The 18,586-nt window shown below is 40.6% G+C and overlaps 2 protein-coding genes across 9 annotated transcripts in view; one reads left to right on the forward strand and one right to left on the reverse strand.

Moving 5' to 3' along the window:
* The window catches only part of ddx24 (DEAD-box helicase 24), a 31,929-nt gene extending 17,888 nt beyond the window's left edge, over positions 1-14,041 (forward strand). For 5 of the 6 annotated variants that reach the window (XM_033027722.1, XM_033027720.1, XM_033027718.1 and 2 more), the window contains exons 6-9: positions 1,533-1,608; positions 2,280-2,468; positions 13,012-13,141; positions 13,691-14,041. In XM_033027722.1, the coding sequence (XP_032883613.1) occupies positions 1,533-1,608; positions 2,280-2,468; positions 13,012-13,141; positions 13,691-13,935 (640 nt within the window). In that variant the 3' untranslated portion in view covers positions 13,936-14,041. The remainder of the gene's footprint in view (positions 1-1,532; positions 1,609-2,279; positions 2,469-13,011; positions 13,142-13,690) is intronic. The other variant, XM_033027723.1, reaches the window with a different exon arrangement.
* The window catches only part of otub2 (OTU deubiquitinase, ubiquitin aldehyde binding 2), a 31,860-nt gene continuing 27,252 nt past the window's right edge, over positions 13,979-18,586 (reverse strand). For 2 of the 3 annotated variants that reach the window (XM_033027725.1, XM_033027724.1), the window contains 2 exons: positions 16,055-16,249; positions 13,979-15,388 (listed from right to left, as the gene is read on the reverse strand). In XM_033027725.1, the coding sequence (XP_032883616.1) occupies positions 15,179-15,388; positions 16,055-16,249 (405 nt within the window). In that variant the 3' untranslated portion in view covers positions 13,979-15,178. The remainder of the gene's footprint in view (positions 15,389-16,054; positions 16,250-18,586) is intronic. The other variant, XM_033027726.1, reaches the window with a different exon arrangement.

Below are 18,586 nucleotides of genomic sequence, written 5' to 3' on the forward strand. Positions count from 1 at the left end.
GAGGGAGGGAGAAAAAAGGAAGGCGAGAGGGGGGATGGGAGGGGAAGAGGGAGAGAGTGGGGGGGAGAGGGAGGGAAAGAGGAAGGAGGGAGAGAGAGCGAAGGAGGGAGAGGGAGGCTTCCAAAATGGCTTTGACATCATCATCTGGTGCTAAAAGCAGGAAACAGCCATTCAAACAGCAGTATACCAAGAGATGGCAATGAATGCAGGTGCGTAGAAGTCATGTCAATTGGTAGCAAAGTTATGCATTCTTGTACTCTTGCATGGGTATGACCGCACATTTTTTTTTTTTAAAACACTTTTTTCAGCAAAATGGCCCAGCGTAAAAATACTGATTTCCTCAGCAAAATACTGATTTTCAGGTACTAGAATAATGAAGTGCTCTGACAAAACTTGGCAGCTCTGGACCTGCGACCACCACAAACATGCCCTAGGATAACTCCAGCAGCTGCTCCACCCCACTGCTGTGCACTGAGGTGGCCATGTCCAATTTCCCGATTTGATCACGTTAGGGCACTTTTGACAGCGCAGGAGGTGAGTTCGCAATCAGGCACGGCAGGGCACTTGTGAAACCTTGTAATTCATAGAGGTTTTAGATTTTCTCAATGTTATAAAGACCGCAGCATTTGAACCCTGTGGAGGCTGGATAATCTGGCCAGTTTATTGTGGGAGATTATGTTTTTTTACCTTCAAAAGTAAGAGTTGGTGAGCAGCCATTTTGAGAGGCGAGAACGCTTTTTTGGAAGATAGCATTTTTGGCCTTTGTTGCAAAACAGTTTAGAAATAGTGAAGTTTCATTAATATTGGTTAAGCTACACCTGGAATACTGTGCACAGTTTTGGTCCCTTTACCTTGAGCATAAAGCATTTGAAGCTAGTGCAAACGAGATTCGCTTCACCTAGGATGAGGAGACGATTGCGAACCTCTAGAATTCTTTATCTCAAAAGGGTTGTAGAGGCTAGATCGATAAAAAAATATATCAGGTGGAATCGGATAAAGATCAGGGAATTGGGGGTTATGGGGAACTGGCACTGAAGAGTATTTGAGGCCAGCCTAGATCATCCATGCTCACAGTGAATGGCCGGACAAGCTTAAGAATCCAGGTGGCCTTTTCTTGTCATATTTTGTCTTCTGCACTATAATGTTAATTGCTTGAAGAAGGTGATCTACAAATCTATGAACACATTTGTTCAAATTAACGTGCTAGACAATAGCGTTCTGAGTTAGATAATGGAAATAAAGTACTAGCCAGCTGGAACGTAGCCCGGCAAAATGTAAAATAAACTGTTCGCATAGCATGACGCAAGCTTTTTTTATTTTTTTTTTTTAATAAGCTTCGCAATTTCCTTTTGGGAGTCAGTGAAATGTATAATTACAATAAATGAAATGTTATTTCATGACAAAAAAGGTTGAGTAGAGGGAACCATTTTAGATATTATTGTGAAAGCATTAATTGATTTTGTGAACATGTTCTAGAAAATTAGCTCATAATCATTTTGAACATTTGGTGCATTTGTCTCACTGTATTTCAGCTCTATTTTATTGACCACTGACGTTGCAGCTCGAGGTCTGGATATTCCAAATGTACAACATGTTATTCATTATCAGGTATGGCTGAAAGAAAGTCTGAACTTGCTGATCTGGTATATATTTTCTTAGTAAATATAATACAACAGAAAAATGTAGAAATCATTATATCCTAACATCAGAAAATAGACTTTATTCTAATGCAAATTCGCTATTTTCTAATTGTGTGATCTTCCATTAAAGTAAAGAATCATGGAAAATTAAAACCAACTATCTTACTTGGCACTTTCTTTAAGAATTTAGAATCTAATCCATCAAGATCCAAAGACTTGTCAGCCCAGAGCTCTAACAATTTACACTGTACCACTTCCCTGATGATTATAATTCTCCTAAGATCCTTTCTTTTCAATTCCTCGGCTGTTATCTGCACTTTCTATAATGAAGCCGAATGTATAAATGTTTGATTCTTAGGTTATCTCCTCGTTCTCCATTATTAATTCCTAGGGCACTTTCTGTTGGACCAAGGCATTTTGAAGACTCTGAATATCTGCAGAAACCTTTATAATTGTTTTTACATTTCTGACTGGCTTTATCTCTAATTCTAATTTTTCCTTTTTAATCGTTTAATATTTTGTTACTTGTTAATACATTATGTTTAATTTTATGATCTCCCCAAATTTTTTTTTTCTATAGGTTTGGTACCATCTATGCATTCTTTAACTCTTTTATCATTCATGTGGATTTTCCTACAGTTGCCCCGTACCACTGAGATCTACGTTCACAGGAGTGGCAGAACAGCTCGAGCCACAAAAGCAGGTCTTGCTTTGATGTTAGTTGGGCCAACAGATGTGGTTCATTTTAAGAAGATATGCAAAACTTTGGGCAAAGATGAAAACATTCCTCTGTTTCCAGTACAAGCTAAATGTATGCCTGAAATAAAGGTAAATGTCAAAAAGTACTATTTTTCTACTTTCCACTTCTCAGGTTTGAACCATGTTAGTACATACCATTTAATCCTAGTAAAGAGCATAAAGAACAGTACTTATTAATTTCAAAAATCAATGAAAATATAGGTGCTTAACAGTGGAACCTCATTATTAAAAATCTTAACATGAGTGCTTCCTTTAATGTTACTGTTCCATAGCTGTTTCAAGTTTTCAGAAACAGGCTGTTTCATCCTCCATCAGTGAGGAAACAATATTTTGCATGTTATTCTACAATGTTTTGCAGTGCATCCTTTTATTTAATTAATTAAAAATGCTTACCTCTGTAGCTCATTAATGGGGCAGATAAAGGTAATGGCAGAATCCTATCCATATAATATGTGGTGGAATTAAATGCTTTAGAAGCAAGATATAGTTAGTAAATGAGGAATCCATGACATTGCATCTCTTGCTTTGTGTGAGAAGGGGAAGGGTAGTTGTGTATAGTGAATAAGAGTTGTGGAAGGAACAGTGTTCAGAGAAGGAGGAGCATTAGTCTACTGATTGTCCCATGAAGGTGGAGAAAATGACAAGGATGACCTATTGAGCGTGCAGGGTCGCAGATTAAGAGGACGAAAGAAGGTGAGAGCATAAAAGAAAGAGATAACACATTTGAATTATGCTGAACGAAAAGTATCTTAAGAAACTAAAGAAACTGGAAGAACTGAATTGAGTCGTCTGTATAGAAACAGGCCCAGTTCATCCGTGCCGACCAACATGTTCCATCTAAGCTAGTCCCCTTTGCCTGCATTTGGCCCGTGTCCCTCTCAATTCTTCCTGTCCATGTACCTGTCCAAATGCTGTTGTAGTATCTGTCTCAACTACTTCCTCTGGCAGCTTGTTCCACATTCCCTCTACCCTCATGGCCCGTGCAAAATAAAAATCCTTTCCTATCCAACTACCTGTCCAAATGCCTTTTAAATGCTTGGTCCACTAGTTGAAAGGTCCTAATTTTGCGCAAGGCCAATTATGGAAGAATCAGATGGGAACTTTCAGATGTTCAGACTGTTAAATCTAAAAGGATGTCTGGCAAGTGAGTTTTTAATAATCTGATTTCAAGAATTCAGGGACAGCATATCCCTGTTTGGGGGAAGGGTATAGCCAGCAAGTTGAGGGAACCCTGGTTAATGATATTGAGGCTGTGGTCGGAATAAAGGAGGTGACAGGATCAAGGCAATATCTCGAGGATTATAATAGGTGTAGTACACTTGAGAGAAATCAGGAGGGCAGAAAGAGAGAATGCAATGGATTTGGTAGGGAAGGTAAAGGGTGAAAGTGTGCAAGGAAGAGAATAGATCCCCTTAAAAAACAGCTTCGCCATCTATGTGTGCAGCCACAGGAGATGGAGGAGATTTTTAATAATTAATGAAGATCATAGAAGCAAATGAATTGAGGCAAATGAGTTGTGATGTCTTGGACCATATACAAATTAACAGAGGAGTCATTGGCAGTCTTAAAGTACATTAAGGTGGATAACTCCCCAGGGTCTGAACAAGTGCATCCTCAGACCTTGTGAGAAGCTAGGGAAGAAATTGCAGAATCCCTTGCAAAGGTATTTGCATCATCTTTAGCCATAGTAGAAATGCTGAAAGACTGGGGGGTGGCTAATGTTATATTTAAGAAGTGCAGCAAAGACAAGCCAGAAATCTACAGACTGGTGAACCTAACATCAGTAGTGGTTAAGTTTCTGGAGGAGATTCTGAGGGACATGACCTATCAGTATTTTGATAGACAAGGACTGATTAGAGATAATCAGCATGGCTTTGTGCATGGAGAAATGAGTCTTGCAAATGTGTTTGTTTTTTAAAGAGCTTACCATGAGAATTGATGAGGACAAGTAGGTGGCATTGCTTAAATTGACCAGTAAGACCCGTGACAAGGTCTTGCAGATCAATCACTTGGGATCCAGAGAGCAAGCTAATTGGATAAATGATGATAGGAAGCAGAGGGTAATGGTGAAATATTGTTTTTCAGACTAGAGTCCTGCGACTGGTGGTGTGCCGCAGGGATCAGTGGTAGGCCCACTGTTGCTCTTCATTTAAATGACGTGGATGATAATGTACAAGTCATGATTAGTTAGTTTGTAGACGACACTAAAATGGGAGAAAGTAAATCAGGTTGTCAAAATTTACAGCAGGATCTTTATCAGCTAAGTAATTGGGCCAAGGAATAGCAAATGGAAGAAGATAGATACAAAAAGCTGGAGTAACTCAGCAGGACAGGCAGCATCTCTGGAGAGAAGGAATGGGTGATGTTTTGGGTCGATACCCTTCTTCAGACTGGTATGGGATAAGGGAAGCTAGAGATATAGACGGTGATGTGAATAAATGATGATAAAGGAGACAGGTCATTGTAAGGTGTTTGTAGGGTGAAAATGAGAAGCTAGTACGACTTGGGTGGGGGAAGGATAGAAAGGGAATGCCGGGGCTACCTGAAGTGCGAGAAATCAATATTCATACCACTGGCTGTAAGCTGTCCAAGCAAAATATGAGATGCTGTTCCTCCAATTTGTGTTTAGCCTCACTCTGACAATGGAGGAGACCGAGGACAAAGGTCTGTGTAAGTAATGTAAAGAAGAATTAAAGTGTCCAGCAACTGGGAGACCAGGTTGGTTCAGGCGGGTTGAGCGAAGGTGTTCCGCGAAACGATCGCCCAGTCTGCATTTGGTCTTGCCGATGTATAGGAGTCCACATCTTGAACAACGGATACAGTAGATGAGGTTGGAGGAGGTGCAAGTGAACCTCTGCCTAACCCGAAAGGACTGTCGGGGTCCCTGGACAGAGTCGAGGGAGGAGGTATAGGGACAGGTGTTGCATCTTCGGCTGTTGCTGGGGAAGGTACCTGGGGAGGGGGTGGGAAGGGATGAGTTAACCAGGGAGTTGCGGAGGGAATGGTCTCTGCGGAAGGTGGAAAGAGGTGGAGATGGGAACATGTGATTAATGGTGGGATCCCGTTGGAGGTGGCAGAAATTTAGGAAGATTATTATGTGTTGTATGCAAAGGCTGATGGTGTGGAAGGTAAGGATTAGCGGGGGGGGGGGCTGTCTCTGTTGTGACTAGGGGGAAGGGAAGCAATGTCGGAGCTTCGTGGTACAGAGGAGACAAGAGTGAGGGCCTCATCTACGATGGGATAGGGTAATCCCTGTTCCCTAAAGAATGAGGATATCGCGAATGTCCTAGTATGGAACACCTCATGGTCGCAGATGCGGCATAGACGGAGGAATTGGGAATGTGGAATAGAGTCTTTGCAGGAAGCAGGGTGGGAAGAACTGTAGTCGAGATAGTTGTAGGAGTCAATGGGTTTGTAATAGACGTCAGTCAACAATCTATTTCCTGTGATGGAGACTCGGATCAAGAAAGGGAGGTAGGTGTCGGAGATGGTCCAAGTAAATTTGAGTGCAGGATGAAAATTGATGAAGTTAATGAAGTCCATGAGTTCTGTATGGGTGCAGGAGGTGACACCGATGCAGTCATCAATGTAACGGAGGTAGAGTTCGGGGATAGGGCCAGTGTACACCTCGAACAAGGATTGTTCAACATGCCCTACAAAGAGGCAGGCATAGCTGGGGCCCATGCGGGTGCCCATAGCTATGCCTTGAACTTGGAGGAAGTGGGAGGAGTCAAAAGAGAAGTTGTTGAGGGTGAGGACCAGCTCTGCTAGGTGGAGAAGAGTGTTAGTCGAGGGAAATTGGATGGTTCTGGGGTCGAGGAAGAAACGGAGGGCTTTAAGGCCTTCCTGGCGGGGAATGGAGGTGTAGAGTGACTGAATGTCCATAGTAAAGATGAGGGAGTGGGGGCTAGGAAAGTGGAAGTCATTAAAGAGACGAAGACCATGTGATCTTGGACATAGGTTGGGAGAGATTGGACCAGGGGGGATAAGATAATAATAATAATAATACATTTTATTTATGGGCGCCTTTCAAGAGTCTCAAGGACACCTAAGATGTAGTCAAGGTATATGGAAATCATTTCCGTGGGACAGGAGCAGGCAAAACAATGGGTCTGCCAGGGCGGTTGTGTTTGTGGAATTTGGGAAGGTAAAAATGGGTTGTGCGAGGCTGGGAAACAATAAGGTTGGAGGCTGTGGAAGGCAGATAACCAGAAGTGATTAAATCAGTAATGGTGTTTGAGATTAAGGCCTGTTGCTCATCAATGGGAGCAAATGGCATTCAATTCAGAAAAGTGTGAGATGTTGTAGTTTGGAAAGTCAGAAAGGTAGAACTTTCACAGGAACAGTAGGGCCCTGATGAGATGTAACACATGAGTGCAAGAACAGAGTTCCCTGAAAGTGCTATCACAAGGTAGTGAAAGTGTTTGTACATTGGCCTACGTCAGCCAGGGCATTAAGTACAGGAGTGGGATGTTACGTTGCAGTTGTACAAGACATTGGTGACAATAGACAATAGGTGCAGGAGTAGGCCATTCAGCCCTTCAAGTCAGCACCGACATTCAATGTGATCATGGCTGATCATCCCCAATCAGTACCCCGTTCCTGCGTTCTCCCCATAATCCCCTGACTCCGCTATCTTTAAGAGCCCTATCTAGCTCTCGAAAGTATCCAGAGAACTGGCCTCCACCGCCCTCTGAGGCAGAGAATTCCATAGACTCACAACTCTCTGTGAGAAAAAGTGTTTCCTCGTCCCCGTTCTAAATGGCTTACCCCTTATTCTTAAACTGTGACCCCGGTTCTGGACTCCCCCAACATCGGGAACATGTTTCCTGCCTCTAGCGTGTCCAAACAATCTTATATGTTTCAATAAGATTCCCTCTCATCCTTCTAAACTCCAGAGTGTACAAGCCCAGCCGCTCCATTCTCTCAGCATATGACAGTGCCGCCATCTCGGGAATTAACCTTGTAAACCTATGCTGCACTCCCTCAATAGCAAGAATGCCCTCCCTCAAATTAGGGGACCCAAACTGCACACAATACTCCAGGTTTGGACTCACTAGGGCTCTGTACAACTGCAGAAGGACCTCTTTGCTCCTATACTCGACTCCTCGTTATAAAGGCCAACATGCCATTCGCTTTCTTCACTGCTTGCTGTACCTGCATGCTTACTTTCATAGACTGATGAACAAGGACCCCCAGATCCCATTGTACTTCCCCTTTTCCCAACTTGACGCCATTTAGATAGTAATCTGCCTTCCTGTTTTTGCTACCAAAGTGGATAATCTCACATTTATCCACATTAAACTTCATCTGCCATGCATCTGCCCACTCCCCCAACCTGCCCAAGTTACCCAGCATTCTCATAGCATCCTCCTCAGTTCACACTGCCACCAAGCTTTGTGTCGACTGCAAATTTGCTAATGTTGCTTTGAATCCCTTCATCCAAATCATTGATGTATATTGTAAATAGCTGTGGTCCCAGCACTGAGCCTTGCAGTACCCCACTAGTCACTGCCTGCCATTCTGAAAGGGACCCGTTTCTCACGTGGAGTATTGTGTACAGTTTTGATTATCTTACTGTAGGAAGGAGGCCATTAAGCTGGAAAGAATGCAGAGAAGATTTAAGAGGATATTGCCAGGGTTCAAGTGTATAAGTTATTGGGAGAAATTGGAGAGGCTCGGACGTTATTCCTTAGAGCATAGGAGGTGAAGGGCGACCATTTGGAGGTGTAAAAATTAATGAGCACAGTTTTCCAAGTGCGGCCCCAACAACGTTTTGTACAGCTTCAACATGACATTCTAACTCTTATGGTCAATGTTTCGGCCTATAAAGGGAAGCAGAACATGTCTATTTCACTATCTTATCCACCTGTCCATATTTTCAGGGAGCCATGAACTTGCACCCATGTCTCTCTATACATCAACACTTCTGAGATCCCTGCCATTTAATATATTCTCTAAGTATTTGATGTCCCAGGATTAAATCCTATTCCACCACCCTACCTAAGTTTCCAGCAACTCTGTCCCGCTGCAGTCTTTCACAATCTCCTTCACTATCGACTACTATACCAGTTTTTGTGTCATTGGCAAACTTACTAATCAGTCCACGTCATCCAAGTCATGTGTATATATGTCAAACAACAATGCTCCTTGCACCAATCCCATCCTTGTGGTACAGCACTAGTTAGATTTCCAGTCAGAAAAACAGCCCTCAAACACTACCCTTTGTCTCCTATCCCAAAGTCAATTTTGGATCCAGTTTGCCAACACACTTTAAATTCCATGTGCCCCAGCTCTTTGGGCCAGCCTATCATATTAGACATGTCGGAAGCCTTGCTATTGTCGTTGCACACCATTTCAATTAGCCTTAATCGTCCAAGCAGTTAAATACAAGAACTATGCTTCTTTGTGAGATGATGAAGCAGCACTAGCTTTTACTTTTCCATTAATATAACATTTGCTCTCATTAAATGATTAGATTCTGAACTTGAAGAGTTAACATGTAAAACATTAACCGGTACAATCAGTTCCCATAATTCGAGACAATGTGAAGAGTTGTAATTTGGAGGTGGTTACTGTGTAAGAGTTGAGTCAGATATTGTGGGGGCTGATGCAACTAAAGCAGCTGTGGTGCTTCAGCCCCCTGATGGTGACAAGCTTGGTAACTCCTACCCATGTCCTCGAATAGTACTACCTTTTCACAAGTGCAAAATCAATACTGACATCAATTCTAAAGAGAACAACTGGAGCTGGAAAAAATGCAATATATATATAAATATATATTGTAAGCAAGGTACCTAATTTTAAGGATCCTAATTTACTTTTAGTTTGGCTTATCAAATAAAATCTACAGCATTCAAAACAGTGATGCAGTATGATGATAAACATAAAATGCTGGAGTAACTCAGCAGGTCAGGTAGCATCTCTGGAGAAAAGGGATAGGTGACGTTTTGGGGCGGGACCCGTCTTCAGTCTGAAGAAAGGTCCTGACCTGAAACGTCACCCATTGATTTTCTCAAGAGATGCTGCCTGACCCGCTGAGTTACTCCAGCATTTTGTGTCTATCTTTGGTACAAACCAGCATCTACAGTTCTAATCCTACTCTAAATCAATTTTATTTATTGAATGAAGTGTTATGGTTTGTAGTCATAAAAAGGACCCAGAGCAGTGAAAAGAGGGGAAAGGAACCAGGTGCACGGGGGACAGGAGGGAGATGCAGGGCTAAAACAAGCTGCTCAATCAGGTAAAGTTGGGGGGGAGGAGAGGGGGATTGATTTATCCAACTTTGGAGAATTCAACATTCATGCTGGTGCATTGTTAGCTACCCAAGTGGAAATGAGGTGCTGTTTGTTCAGTGGAGGAGGCCAAGGACAAAGGTCGTTATAGGGGCGTTAATAGGAATTTACAGTGCCATCCATAATGTTTGGGACAAACACCATCATTTATTTATTTGCCTCTGTCCACAATTTGAGATTTGTAATAGAAAAAAAATCACGTGGTTAAAGCACACATTGTCAGATTTTATTAAAGGGTATTTTGTACATTTTGGTTTCACCATGTAGAAATTTCAGTTGTGTTTGTACATAGTCCCCCCCCCCCCCTTCATTTTCAGGGCACCATAATGTTTGGGACACATGGCTTCACAGGTGTGTGTTTAATTGCCTCAATGCAGGTATAAGAGCTCTCAGCACCTAGTCTTTCCTCCAGTCTTTGCATCACCTTTGGTGTTTATCAACATGAGGACCAAAATTGTGCCAATGAAAGTCAAAGAAGCCATTATGAGACTGAGAAACAAGAATAAAACTGTTACAGACACCAGTCAAACCTTAAGCTTACCAAAATCAACTGTTTGGAACATCATTAAAAAAGAGAGCACTGGTGAGCTTACTAATTGCAAAGGGACTGGCAGGCCAAGGAAGAGCTCCACAGCTGATGACAGAAGAATTCTCTCTATAATAATGAAAAATCCCAAAACATCTGTCCGACAGATCAGAAACACTCTTCAGGAGTCGAGTGTGGATTTGTCAATGACCACTGTCTGCAGAAGACTTCATGAACAGAAATACAGAGGCTACACTGCAAAATGCAAACCACTGGCTAATCACAAAAATAGGATGGCCAGGTTACGGTTTGCCAAGAAGTACTTAAAAGAGCAACCACAGTTCTGGGCATGTATGGCTGCTGAAGGTACTGGCTCACTTATCTTCATTGATGATACAACTGATGATAGTAGCATAATGAATTCTGAAGTGTACAGACACATCCTATCTGCTCAAGTTCAAACAAATGCCTCAAAACTCATTGGCCGGGGGTTCATTCTACAGCAAGACAATGATCCCAAACATACTTCTAAAGCAACAAAGGAGTTTTTCAAAGCTAAAAATTGGTCAATTCTCGAGTGGCCAAGTCAATCACCTGATCTGAACCCAATTGAGCATGCCTTTTATATGCTGAAGAGAACTAGCCCCTAAAACAAGCATAAGCTAAAGATGGCTGCAATACAGGCCTGGCAGAACATCATCAGAGAAGACACCCAGCAACTGGTGATGTCCATGAATCGCAGACTTCAAGCAGTCATTGCATGCCAAGGATATGCAACAATATATTAAACATGACTACTTTCATTGACATGACATTGCAGTGTCCCAAACATTATGGTGTCCTGAAATGGGGGGGGGGGACTATGTATAAACACTGCTGTAATTTCTACTTAGTGAAGCTAACATGTATAAAAATTGCCTTTATTAAAATCTTACACTGTGCACTTTAACCACATGTGATTTTTTTCTATTACAAATCTCAAATTGTGGAGCACAGAGGCAAAAAAATGAATGATGGGTCTTTGTCCCAAACATTATGGAGGGCACTGTAAATGGCTAGCTACCAAGACTCTCAACAGGCCCTGGCAGATGAGCACAAGTGTTCGCTTATTCTCACTAGGCCTCGCCCATGTAGAGTCCACACACTCGAGTAACCCACAATACTTTCTCCCTTCTGTCTATGCTGGTCATCTCCCAAGCACCCATCTTCCCCCAATAACTTCCCCCAGCCTCCCCATTTCTTTTCCCTCCACCAGCTACTTTTTTAGTTGGTGATTTTAAAGGTGATGTATGGGGCATATATTTTTTAAAGAGGGTGGTGAGTGCCGGGAAGGTGCTTGCCAGGGGTGGAGGTTGAAGCAGTAGTGTTTTATAAAAAAACTTTTGGATAGACATGTAGAATGGAGGGATATGAGTTGTATGCCAGTAGATAAGTGATGGTCTGGCATCGTGTTCGGCTTGCCTGTCCTTGTGCTCTACTGTCTGTTGTATGTTCAAGCAGGCTTTGGTGTCCATATAAATTAATTGACATAGTATTTCACGTTAACTTCTGTCCAAGACAACTCTCAACAGATCAGCAATTTCTATGAACAAACCAACTTATCCATTGTTAAGGAAACAATGGTTTTGGTGAGAAATCCGTTTTTTAACAAATGGATGAGATATCTGATGTAATGAATATGATTTAACTGTTAGGACAAAATTATTCCTACTTACAAAACCTACTCTGGACTTCCGTGGCCGATCGGCGGGTCAAATTTGCTACCTGTGGCCAGGGCACTGGAACTCCAACCCAGCTGGAACTGGCAGATCCGTTCCCATAGCCGACTTCCGAGACTGACTCTTTGGGCCGGTATCTCAACCTGTCACCCCATAACCCACCCCAACCCAGAGGCCGTGACTTCTGCTGGTCTGGCAAAATGGATAATCCAGCAAGGGTCTGGAATCAAGGGTGCCAGGAAATTGGTGGTGGACCTGAACTACCATTTAGCTAGGAGAGTAGATCTGGGTAGAAGTCACACTAAAGCATAAAGAAAGTCATGTTTTAGTCACTCTTGGTGTTCAATGAGCAGTTATCCACATCTCACTAGGAGTGGTGCTAACAATCACTAGGATTATAGCTGGATTCCAAGAAGGCTACACCAACGGGTGCATTTCCAGAATTTAGGTCAAAAAGAAGTTTGGTGAAAGTTTTAAATATGGAAACCAATAGTGGTAGGTAGAGAAAGCCAAGTCTAAAGTAGAATATCAGTTATTATTGGATTGAAGTTTGGAAACATTTCTACATGGAGAAAGTGATTGAAATTAATGCTAGGTTAGATGTTAATTTTAAATCTGAGAATGTTCATCAGAGGTATTAATGGATACAGAGAAAAAATGAGCGTACAGATTTAGGCCATACCTCAAAGGTATGGCCTAAATCTGGACATCTTAATGATTGTTTTTATTGTATTTTAATGTTGCTGTTTTACCTGCTTTTAACTATTTATACTGTTTCATCAGGGACTGGATTGTTTTAAGTTTCATGTGCGATGCTCCAGTATTTCCTGGGAAACGTCTTCTCATTTTGCACTGTACAACTGTTGCTTTGCAAGATGACAATAAAGGTTGATTGATTGATTGATTAATTAATCTAATTGAACGATAGAGCTTTGAGGAGTTAAACAGCTCGTGCCTATTTCAGTGTGCCTTTAGGTTTTTAATATTTACTTTTAATACACAGAATACAGTCAAATACCAATGCCAATTGTGGCCTGTTGTGAAAAGATATAACTCTGCTTTGTCCTTTACAGGCACGTGTTAGCATAGCTAGAAGCATAGAAAAGATGGAATACCAGCACAATAAAGCACAACAACATAACAGCTGGTTTCAGCAAGCTGCTGAAGCGCTTGAGGTGGATTTGGACGACAACGACCTGATGGGTGAGCAACATCCTGATATTTGCCTGGACACATACGGGTGTTCATATTTGCTTATAAATCCAGTGTTGAGATGCACTACTCTCCCTATGTCATCGCCTTCCTCTTTTCCTGACAGCACTTGTTATCAAGTGTCCTCAGAAATAAGCAACAATTATGTCATCAAGCAGCCTAATCCCATTGATTTCTCAGTCAGACGAGGAAAAGTTGGATTTTTGTTAATATACAACATCTTGCATACAGTTTGAAACAAGCATTGAAGCGTACATGAGAACAGTATGGAAGCTGAAATATCATGGTACTTAAATGTTAAATCTCTTATTTAATCTTTGAGCCTCATTCTCTTATCACTTGCAATTCTGTATATTTTCAAGTGTGATCCATTATCACTGAATGTTACTCATTTTACAACCACAAAAAAAACAATATTTTCCTTTTTGATAATATACTTAGCAGCTATTATTCCAAAAGGATTTGAACTTGGTCCCCAATTAATTGAAGTCTGAAGATGTATGAAGAGCACATTCAACATAACACTATACTTATTTTCAGGTGGAAGGGATAATGATGATGGTGAAGAAATCCAGAGGCAAAGAATGTTGAAAGGAATGAAGAAGGAACTAAAGAGTTTGCTTTCACAGCCAGTGTTTAAGAACTACATGAAGACAAAATATCCAACACAATTTGGTGGACTAGGATTGCCTGCTCTACCATTGGCAAGCCAAGAAACTGCTTTAACCACAATTCAAAAGCATAAATTCAAAAAAAGACTAAGGTTATGTGAACAAATATCTTGAGACGCATTGTTTAAATAACCCATACAACTAGCTATTGGCAAAATATGTAATAACATGTTCAGTGGCTATACACCATTTATTGCATTTAATAAAAATCCAGAACTTGCGCGATACTGTCATCTTCAACATGAAGATTAGGAGCAACCTGGTCATACCCTCAATAAGAGGATACAGCATTTTGAAAAGTTGCATGGGATTTTGATTATTAAGCGTGACTAACAAGTCTTACAATGGGACCATGCTTAATTAGATAGTATTTTCTTTGAAATGGATGAAATGCTCCACCTCCTGCAACTGGTCACTCAAACCACAGAAATCCAATAATAAAATGAAAGTTTACATATTATTTAGCTTTTCCTTTTTGTAAGCTAATTTTTAAAGTAGGTAGCTGACAAGAATTTGGTTGTACTGCATCATTTACTTTTTTCTGTATAGGCCTTTATAAAGCACGACTGGGAGGATGATACAAAATGTAGTTGTGTGGTAGATGGTCGGGTTACTTTGCTTGTAAACAATTTCATTTGAAATATAAATGTTTGCACTCAGTATATGCCACACAATGAATCAGTTTATATATCGAATTAGTCACCATTAGATAAGTGTTTAAATCGGAATCCAAATTAAACTTCCACACACATTCAAAAATGGGGTTTAAATCAGAGTTATGGCCCGTTTTAAAAGCAGGACTAGTGTAAACCTTCCAGCAGGAGGAGCCATTGTTGTGCACAAAGCATTGAAGTGTCAACAATTAAGCTGTCACCTTTGGATGCAAGTACATTAAATCCATTGTAGAATTTACTTTATAATTACAAAAATTTAACTGAACTTCACTCTTTGTAATTTAGTGTGGTAAAATGGAAGGAGTCCCAACCTACAAATCCAGTATAAACAAAAATGTGTGGGGAGGGGGGGCTGCGCTGTTCCTTTGGAAAAGTATTAGGAATATGTTAATTAATGGATGAAGATTTTTAAACTAAATTTAAAAGTATGATGGAAGCTATATCAAAATGGTATAGACTTTGTACAACTATGCCCACTAATATATACAAAATTCTAAATGCACTTGATTTTTGTTGGGGTTAGACATTAATTGTGTATGTCAAAAGATGGCTAAGAGGTGCTCAATTTATCTTGATTCATTTTCTTCCCCACAAATATTGCACCTGTCCTCTCTCATCAAAACGTTCCCCAACTAAATAGTACCCAAAGCACTAAAACCTCTAGATGCAAGGTGAAATTAAGTCTATTTGGTATTGCTCGTTTTGTAAAGTATATCGTAATGGCCCGGTTTGTAAAGCAGATAGACCAAAGGCTTTGATCCCTCCGGAAAGATGTGATGGTTGATTTCAGTGTCTGTTTTGTCCATATACTCCACTTGGATTGATATACCCAATGCTTGGGTCAGTGCGGTGATATGAATGTGGTCACTTTCCACAGCCATCGGTTCCACTTCCTATGGGAGAAAAACTAGGTATTACTACATATATAAAACAAGTTCTACATGAGCAAGGCTGCAGAAAGTAATTACCCCACCACATCTCAATTACCCGTCCATACCCCTATATCAGCAATCATCCTATAATTAACAAATCTATTTTACATTAAAAGATGGGCCAAAATATTTTTGGTCAGAAATTCAACTATGATTATTTTTATATTATGATCTTTGGTTGGAAATGAAATGAATTGGTATTAAATAGAATGAGGAAGAAAAATAATCTATCAATTTTTCTTAAGTTATTTATCTGGATCCTTTCCTCAAACTACGATGAACTCCAATGTTTTGCTGTACTTCAAACACTATAAAAAGAATAATGGGCATCTTAAATATGATCAAGCATATATCTTTCATAAAACCAGAATGGTGTTATGTTCAAAGGTTATTTCATTTCACATCAATGATTTTCCCTGTTAAACCTTACAAGGATTACAGATTACATCTGTGGTATTGTAATGTTTCAATCCCACACTTATAGGTCAACATATATTCGTTCAGAACCGTGGACTTATAATACTGTTCATAATTAACTTTTACCAACATTTTTTATTACTTCTGAAGTTTGACGGCAGACTCCATCAATGAATAAAACTAATCAATATAACCAATTCTAAAACTGACCTGAGCACAGAAGTCTTTAATACTTATTCCTCCCTCGAGGAAAAATTCAAAGAACTCGGACTGTTTCTGCAAGTATGCGGATGTTAGTAGTCGAAGATATTGCACTAAATGATCTGAAGCACCACGATCATTGAAAACAGCAAGTAGTTTAGAGACCGAACCATCCGATTCTACCAGGTCAATCACATCCATAAACTAGAACCAGAGAACCTAACAGTAACATCTGTATCAATGCAATTTTTTTCATAAAAAGGAAACTACAGCTCGTAAACAAACTTAGCACAATTGGAGTGACTCTTTTAGATTAATACTCATCAAGGTATGTTAAGCAATTCCCCAATAAAAATATTCTGAGATTAAACACCATCAAATACACCAAAAAGAAAACATTTCCATTGCAGCAAAATAAAAATTGGCAGATGTAGGATAGCCAAAAATATACAAAATGCAGGAATCACTCAGTAAGTCAAGTGCATCCAAGGGGGAGAGAAAGCGTTTAGGTTTTTGACCAAATGATTCCTCACTGGAACATTAAAAGTAAGATAGACAATTTCAAGTTGTGTTGAGTTAGAGGATGGGGAGGGGTAGGGTAGTGTGCATGAATGGGTGCAGGTCAAAATTGTCATAAAAATAATTTAAGGACCACCAGCCAAAAACAAAAAAATGAAACAAAGTTAAGATTGAAGTCATGTCTGGTGATTGAAGGAGATGGAAATTATAAAGGAAGACGGTGAATGTGGAGGCTGGTCGGCTGGAAAACTAGGACAAGAGGAACCCTACTGTTCTGGCTCGAGGAAGGCAGCATTCATTGAGAACCCTGTCAACTATGGTATGTTAAGGAAATAAGAAAAGAAAACAGTTAAAGAAAAAACAAACATTTTGAAGGGACCAGAGTGAATAAAACCTGCTATCAGAATAGATACAAAAGAGATGGAGAAACTGGGAGAATGGAATGATTCCACAATGAACATTTTTCCCAAGGCAGACACAAAATGCTGGAGTAACTCAGCGGGACTGGCAGCATCTCTGGAGAGAAGGAATGGGTGATGTTTCGGGTCGAGACCCTTCTTCAGATTCAGACATATTTCCACACTGGTTTGTTAGTTTATAAACAACTGATTGTTTTATCTTAAGGGGAGGTTAGCAATAGAGTCTATCTACCCTCCCTGGTGCGATCAAACATATAGAAGAATGTCAAAAAACAAAAATCCCCCCCTGGGCTCAGATTAGAAGAGCTCTTGGTTTAGTAGAGGTGGTTTAGTGGAGGTTGGCTAGCCCAACAGGGCCCAACTGCGTTGGTTAAGTATGAAAAACTAATTATGCCCTTGGTCTGGGTTTGGACAGGTCAGTCGTTAACCAAGCAGATGTTCAGTTCAAAGGTCTTTTATTGTCACATGTACCAATTAAGGTACAGTGATATGCGAATTAACATACAGCCATACTAAAAAAAGCAACAAGACTGAAGGCTTTGTGTCTCAATGCAAGGAGCATTCGTAATAAGGTGGATGAGTTGAATGTGCAGATAGCTATTAATGACTATGATATAGTTGGGATCACGGAGACATGGCTCCAGGGTGACCAAGGTTGGGAGCTGAACATCCAGGGATATTCAATATTCAGGAGGGATAGACAGAAAGGGAAAGGAGGTGGGGTAGCGTTGCTGGTTAGAGAGCAGATTAACGCAATAGAAAGGAAGGACATTAGCTTTGAGGATGTGGAATCGATATGGGTAGAGCTGCGAAACACTAAGGGGCAGAAAACGCTAGTGGGAGTTGTGTACAGGCCACCTAACAGTAGTAGTGGAGTTGGGGATGGCATCAAACAGGAAATTAGAAATGCGTGCAACAAAGGTAAAACAGTTATAATGGGTGACTTCAATCTACATATAGATTGTGTGAATCAAATTGGCAAGGGTGCTGAGGAAGAGGATTTCTTGGAATGTATGCAGGATAGTTTTCTAAACCAACATGTAGAGGAACCAACGAGAGAGCAGGCTATTCTAGACTGGGTATTGAGTAATGAGGAAGGGTTAGTTAGCAGTCTTGTTGTGCGTGGCCCCTTGGGCAAGAGTGACCATAATATGGTTGAGTTCTTCATTAGGATGGAGAGTGACATCGTTAATTCAGAAACAAGGGTCCTGAACTTAAAGAAAGGTAACTTTGAGGGTATGAGACGTGAATTGGCCAAGATAGACTGGCGATTGATTCTTAATGGGTTGACGGTGGATATGCAATGGAAGGCATTTAAAGACTGCATGGATGAACTACAACAATTGTTCATCCCAGTTTGGCAAAAAAATAAATCAGGGAAGGTAGTGCATCCGTGGATAACAAGGGAAATCAGGGATAGTATCAAAACAAAAGATGAAGCGTACAAATTAGCCAGAAAAAGCAGCCTACCAGAGGACTGGGAGAAATTCAGAGACCAGCAGAGGAGGACAAAGGGCTTAATTAGGAAAGGGAAAATAGATTATGAAAGAAAACTGGCAGGGAACATAAAAACTGACTGCAAAAGCTTTTATAGATATGTGAA

This window comes from Amblyraja radiata, chromosome 9 (genome assembly GCF_010909765.2).
Source record: "Amblyraja radiata isolate CabotCenter1 chromosome 9, sAmbRad1.1.pri, whole genome shotgun sequence".
Classification (NCBI taxonomy): Eukaryota; Metazoa; Chordata; class Chondrichthyes; order Rajiformes; family Rajidae; genus Amblyraja; species Amblyraja radiata.